The following is a 6,871-nucleotide window of genomic DNA, read 5'->3' as shown; positions in this document are numbered from 1 at the left end:
AGTGCAGTGGTGAATAAATAGGGCTTTTCGAGGTAGGTGGGTGGGATGAATGAATGTTGATCTTTGCTCAGCAGCTATGGTAACTGTGGTCAAAAAATTTCCGCATACCTTCAATGATTTTGCTCATATGCATTTTGTCCCTCCATTGACCTTCATTCATCATGTTCATAATGCAGATCGACCAGGCTATTCTGGGGAGCTTCAAGGGCAAGGAGGTGGTTGTGGCCGACAAGAAGGGCAAGGAGGTGGTTGTGGCCGATAAGAAGGGCAAGGCGGTGGTGAAGCTCGGCAGCGCCCCTAAGCGTCCGAAGAACTACGACCATTTTCATGAGAATGCCAGCCCAACCCACTTTTTGCAATGTCATACTTGCACCCAAACTGGGGTGTCTACCGATGCCACTTGAGTTCACCAATCATTTCATTGCAGCCAGGCTGGGAAGGATGCAGACAAACACATATGTTAGGGGGCAAAGATCGGTGCAGGTTACCAACGACGCCCAATACAACACAGACGTTTACATGAACACGTAGAAGGAGCCGAGAGCTCATCTGAGGTATGCTCGGTTGGTAAAGCAAGTTGCATTCCAAACGGGAAATATGTTCTTTATTCACATTCTGCAAGTAAACATATATAAACTGCAATAGTACAGTGTGTCCGCTTCAGACCACGCGACGGTAAGACCACCTGTGACCTTCCCCCTGTCAGACTCAACTAAACTCCGAGCTTGATTCTAGGGCATGCCAGGCATTAGGGTTCGCACAAGCCATACATACAATGATGAGATGAAGCGGGCATTTACTAAATTAGCCATGACTGACGTGATTAGTAAAGTGCAGTAGTAGTATTACACTAAGATTCTAGATCACCAATCAGGTGACACCGTCAGACCAGACCGTCAGGGGCCTCGGTACTGACGGAAGCAGGCGAAGCACCCCTGCGACTGGTCTATCGGGATCATGCCGCCGCCCTTGGACGTGTCGATGGCCTCTATCATGGCCACCACCTCGGCCATCTCGGGCCGCTTGTCGGGGTTCGCGTCCCAGCACCGTTTCATCACGTTCGCCAAAGCGCTCGGACAGCACCGCGGTATCTCCGGCCTCAGGTTCTGCACACCAACGATGCTTTTTGTATTATTATGTTATGTTTTCGGTGGTTCAGAAGACGTCAGAAACAAGAGCCTGGCAACGCCACAAGGGAAGGAAACATTTTTTACCTGGCGGACAACGGCAGAAGTTACTTCTGAGAAGCTAAGGTCAGGATATGGCATGTCGCAGCAGTATATCTCCCATAAGCAAATCCCAAAGCTATAAACATCGCATTTCCTATTGTAAGGATGACCATTCAGGACCTGCACATAGATAGATGCCGGCATTAATAAGCCAACATGATGCCACTAGCATGCTCCCTCCGTCCCATATTAGTGGTCGCTCAAACAGATGTATCTAGCATTGAAATACATTTAGATACATCCATTTCAACGAAAACTAATATTGGATGGAGGTAGTACTATCCATTGCTCCAAAGGCGAAACAAAGAAATGCAACATGGCCCAACTTAGACATATTTGATACTTTGGTCTAATAAATAGGGTAATATTACCAGATGGTTAATACCTCAGGTGCCATGTAACCAAGTGTGCCCGTTTCACCAGTCATGTCACTAGGGTTTGAAGCCTCGACTCGAGCAACCCCAAAATCAGCAATTTTCACGGTTCTTGTTTTGTCGAGAAGCATGTTTTCAGTCTTCACGTCACGATGCACTATCTTCTCCGAGTGAAGATAGCTTAATCTATTCAAACATACAGGTAGCAATGAGACCTTCCCAAACTGTAGGGACATCACAGAAGAACTTCGCAGAAAACGATCAAGAAGAACAAAACCAAACAATTACCCCCTGGCAAGGTCAAGAGCTAGTTGGACCACAACTTTAAAGGCTAGCTTCCTTCTCCTATTTTTTATCAGGAAATTTTTCAGTGCACCACCAGCAAGGTACTCAACAACAACGCAGCAAATATTACTCGGCATGCCAAGATGCCCATGTTCTGTCTGTACATTTAGATCTCTTGCACCCATTATAGCCCCAATAAACTGTCAGTCGAAGTTCAACATATTGTTAGGACAGCCAGTTGAAAAGTATAATAAATCTACATTCACAAAGGGAATATATAAAATAATAATAACTCTTTATAATCCACAATGACATACATTATCAAACTTGTCATATGCTACACCAAAATAGGAGCACATCAACCCGTATTACCAAAATCAATTTTTCCACTAGCGTTGAGAAAGTCAATTAATATTCGGATTATACAAAGGTTCTAATGTTCTTGTCATGGGTCACATAACCTTAATAACAATTCATTTATCCGGAAGAGAAAAGCATGTAAACTTTGGTAATGTCTGTCATGCCTTGAATTAAATTATGGGAACTTCTTTTACGGGAATTATATGACAACTAAGAGCATAAAACAGCTAGCAATAGTCAACTACTTGTCATTACGATGACACATAACTAGCTAGCCATGGGAACATAAGTCCATCGCCGAAAAAAGGGAACATAAGCGACGCCAAAGGGATAACTGGCCACATAATTCAGCATATTGTTGTAGTATGTGGATCGTGCATGTTAAAACAAGGTTGCCCATGTGGTTATGCTGGACCATATTGGAGAACACTTTCAGCATGTGACCTTGCAGTCATTGTTTCATGAAACAAACATGGATGGAAATTGATTTGATGTGAACTTTATCAGCAAAATTTACCTATGAAATTTGAAAGGGCGGGAAGAGGACTTCTTCAGCCAAAGCCTACCTTCGTAACATTTGGATGATCAAGCTTATGCCACACAGCGACCTCTTGTGCAAATGCTGATCTTAGTGCGGTAATTTCTTGTTCTGATCTATGACCATCCTCCCCCCAGTCAAGCAACTTCACTGGAACACAGAGTTAAATAGTTGTTTTCAAAATGAAAGTTGCAATAGTAAGTTTAGTTTTGCTCATACTGAGACATGGCAGGCAATGTGTACTGCTATACTAGCGAAATTCAAATCTCAAATAGTAGATTAGCAGTTGCTAAGGACCAAAGGTGACGCATTATTCATGAACAAAATGCGTTCAGTGCATTGAGAAGAGTATTGGCTCTCATGTTGAACAGCAACTCTTTACAGAAAAAAAAAATCTTTAAAGAGTCTATATCAATACTAGCTACAGCTTCATGTGTTGTGTGGAAAACCAGATCAAAGAGATTCCACTTTAAGGCTTAACATGCAAATGAAAGACAATGGCAGATTCAAATGTCTGAGCCAGCCATGGAATGTGATAACTGACAAACTATTCACTGGTTTCAGCAAAAATAAAATTAAAATGCAGTAGAAAAACGGCAAAACGAGCAAGTCAATAACTTCAATGAGTTAGTAACTGCTTTGACACATATGCTATGGTTTTCCAGTTGCATTTTATGAAGCTAAGTGAGGATTTTATTGTTTTTGCAACAGACCGAATTGAATTTCCTGGTGGCACGATGCAGCAGGTGATAAAGTTGTGGACAGGCAAGCACGTTGCATTTGCTTAGTCCCGTGTCATGTGATTATGCCTGGTGAGAGAGTGCAAAACCAGACGTTCTGGCTCAGATGCTTCTCAATTCCTGGTCCCTGAAAAGTACCAGGTGCGTTGCAAGTTGCAACCTTTTTGCCTAAAGGACCAGCTGCTCTGATTTGTTATCTCCAACTTCTAGGGGCTCATCATAAGGCGAGCACATGAATCATGCCTACTAATAAAACTTTAAGTTGGTTGGTTCGAATCACATGAGGAAGGTTACACAGAAAAGGCGGGCTTAGCAACCCCAAGTCACGGAACACACCGTGGAATCCAGGAAAGGAGAGGCATCAACTTTAGCAATTTGCTGACAAGGAAACGCACTGGTGACATGACCGGCGAAAATAACTCGGAAAAGTAAATGGCATTGCCGTCGATCGATCAACTCATTCCGCATTCTGCATCCTAGGCCAAAAAAATCGAGGACGGGGAAGAAAATAAAGAAGCAATGTTTACCAAGAACTTGCAAAACGAATGATGGATCAGAAACAACAAGTATCTAACGCGACCAACACTAAGTGGCACTGTAATTTCATCGAGCAGCTTACGGGCACTGAAATTGGTAAGTAGTGTACGCGTAAATGTGAAGTTGAGATGGTACGATACCGGCAACGTCCTGGCCGTCATAGACGCCGCGGTGGACGGTGCCGAAGGTGCCGCGGGCAATGACGCCTTTGATGACGAGCTTGGCGGGGTCAACCTCCCAGTCCTCGCGGCGCCGGCGCTGCTGCGGCGGCGGCTGCGGCTCCCCCAGCCTCGCGGACCCGCCTCGGCGGCTCCCTGGCTGCGCCAGGGCTGGCTCGTCCCGCTCCTGGCGGCTGAGGTGGCGCTCCAGTTGCTCGTCGAGGCTCTTGAGGTCGATCTGGTCCGCCCGCACGAACCCCGCGTCCCCGCTCCCGCCGCCGCCTGCGCCTGGAAGCCTCATGCTTGGAGCACGCCCGAGGAGTCGGACACGCGGCGAGGTTCCGGCGATCGGATGGGTGGGCGTCTGGTGGTACGGATGCCGCGGCGAGGAGCAGTCTGTGGACTATGGTGGCCTGGCTATGCTATAGGCTAGCTGATGGCGAGGCAGAGGTGGCTCGTATTCCTGCGCGAGGCTCCATGTGAGCGCATGGAAGTAGGCAGGCACGGGGGAAGTGACCAGCAGCGAGTGAGGAGGAGAGGACTCGTGTCGTGGAACCCACCGGAAGTCCTTGGGGCATGTACTACCTTTTTTTTTTAGTGAAAAAGCCTTCGTTGCAAAACTTCCTCCAAAGACACTAGTTTCCCCTCTTCCTCCTTGGCCCCTTGCGCGGGCGGCTCCGGAGGTAAAACCCTAGCCCTGAGCGCCTCTTTCTGTGAATTCCTGTCCGGCGCAAAACATGATGCAAAATGAATATATCAAAGTGATATGAGAATGTATTTTGAGACTTGATAAGGGTTTACACTCAACCGTGACTCAAGGCATATTTGTCTCTCAAAACCCCTCGATACCCCGTGCCCACAGGCTCGTGCACACAGGGCCCCCGTGCCCACGGACTCTCTAGTGTGCACGGGACCCCGTGCACATGGGGTGTGCGGTTTAGGGCCCCTAAAAGGTGGGGCGCGGGGGAGTTAGGGTTCATTCCCACCCAATTGCCCCCCCCCTCACCCCTGGACGCCTCAAGAGTCGCCGTCATCGCCTCTAGCCTCTTTGGCGCCTCCTCGCGCCATGGAGCCTTACCCCTTCGTGGATTTCTTCGAAGATGGGCTCCTCCTCCGGTACTGACCCCATCTTCTCCACCCTCCTTTGTTTTCCTCCATGGATGGGTTCTTTGAGTTCTAGACTTTCCTAGTTTACTAGATCGGGTCTCGCCATTCTATCATAATTAAGAGTAAAACTGCGTAGAACATTCGCAGGGATCCTCTAGCCGCACCCACTCCCATATATTTGATCTAGAAGTGGTTGTCGCTGAACGACCCCCTGCCCACGGGGCCTGTACCATGCGCACGAGGGCCCCGTGTGCATGGGACCCGTGTCCATGTGGCTCTGGACCCCGTCCGCATGGGGTACACAGAGAGGTTCTGCCCAGTTTTCTTCTTGATTCACTCCTTGCCACTTCATCTAGCACTTTGCACTCATCCTCTTGCATTTGTTGTTTTGGTTGGATGTTTTTTCTCAGACTCCGCTGACAAGTGCTCTAAAGCAGGAGATGTTCAGTTCACCGCTGCTCGCCGTCAGCCGTCAGATGGTCTTGGTCAAGATTCTCAGTCTGTTGGTCGTGTTCGTCGTGCTGCCACTAAACAACCTGTGATAGATGCTTCTGAGGACACTTATGAGGAGTATGACTCCATTGAGGATGCTCAATATGATCAAAATGCATAGGCTGAGGCTGAGTTTGTTGATGACGATGAGGAAGAGGGGGAGTCAAGCCCCAGTAGTCAGCCTATTGATGGTGGACGTGATCTCCAGAGCGTTCTGCTTGCCAGTTGGACCAAGCCAGAGATATGGGCTAGCAGGCAGGCTCATCCGTATGTGGCTTCTACCGGTAAAGGCATGGACCCGAGATTCAAGAATGAATTCCAACACAAGAAATATATCGGCTTCTCATGACAAAAGGAAAGAAGTTTGCCCCACACAAGCAAGTGAATGTGGAGTGCCTCCGTGACAACAATCATCTTTATCCAGGAGTCTATGCAACTATTGGCAGGTTGGGTCTCATTCCATTTGTTACCTTCAACCATCCATATAATTACGCACTTTTGGGCGGGTCTAATGGCCACGAAGAAATATTTCTTCTCTTATGGATCCTTCTCAATTAAGGACGGCCCGGAAATTAGATCCTGGGAGTACAAGTGGCTAGGAAATGCCACACTCCGGGAACAATATCCAGCTCTATACAACATTGTGCGTCACAAGGGTGATACTATCGCCACAGTAATGCAATCATTTCTGCCAACTGTGACGCTCAGAAGAGATTTAATTGGACCCAGACTCTGATCGTGGTACATCCTGCTCCAGCGGTTTTCCACTGTGCAATTGTCACATGGTTCTGATATATTTCGATGGAACCTACATGGAATGGACAATTCTCAGTGGAGTCTATGTATAGAGCATTAATCCAGTCTGACGTGCCAGTTGATAATAACAAGAAGATTTGGAAGATGAAGATACCTCTTAAGAATAAAATCTTTGCATGGTATCTTCGTCGTGGAGTCATTCTTAGTAAAGATAACCTTATTAAGCGAAATTTGATGGAAATATGCCCTAGAGGCAATAATAAAATGGTTATTATTATATTTCCTAAATCATGAT

At 47.0% G+C, this 6,871-nt stretch overlaps 1 protein-coding gene across 1 annotated transcript; it reads right to left on the bottom strand.

Moving 5' to 3' along the window:
* Positions 1-580: 580 nt before the first annotated feature.
* On the bottom strand, positions 581-4,754 carry LOC119276365 (serine/threonine-protein kinase STY13-like). The gene is made up of 6 exons (XM_037557416.1): positions 4,204-4,754; positions 2,815-2,936; positions 1,892-2,088; positions 1,615-1,789; positions 1,215-1,349; positions 581-1,106 (listed from the first exon to the last, which is right to left on the bottom strand). Exons 1-6 carry the CDS (start codon positions 4,520-4,522, stop codon positions 897-899), a joined length of 1,158 nt encoding a protein of 385 aa, XP_037413313.1. The 5' UTR covers positions 4,523-4,754; the 3' UTR covers positions 581-896.
* Between the last annotated feature and the right edge of the window lie 2,117 nt (positions 4,755-6,871).

This window comes from Triticum dicoccoides, chromosome 3B (genome assembly GCF_002162155.2).
Source record: "Triticum dicoccoides isolate Atlit2015 ecotype Zavitan chromosome 3B, WEW_v2.0, whole genome shotgun sequence".
Classification (NCBI taxonomy): Eukaryota; Viridiplantae; Streptophyta; class Magnoliopsida; order Poales; family Poaceae; genus Triticum; species Triticum dicoccoides.
Note: the sequence above shows the minus strand (reverse complement) of the source record. Positions and strands in the feature narration are given on the sequence as shown.

Bases quoted from the DNA above. Each gene is read 5' to 3' on its own strand.
- LOC119276365 (XM_037557416.1), bottom strand. From the start codon at position 4,522: ATGAGGCTTCCAGGCGCAGGCGGCGGCGGGAGCGGGGACGCGGGGTTC. The intron at 1,350-1,614 runs GTATTAACCATC...ATCTATGTGCAG, and splicing joins TTGGTTACATGGCACCTGAG to GTCCTGAATGGTCATCCTTA. The intron at 1,107-1,214 runs GTAAAAAATGTT...GTTGGTGTGCAG, and splicing joins CTTCTGCCGTTGTCCGCCAG to AACCTGAGGCCGGAGATACC.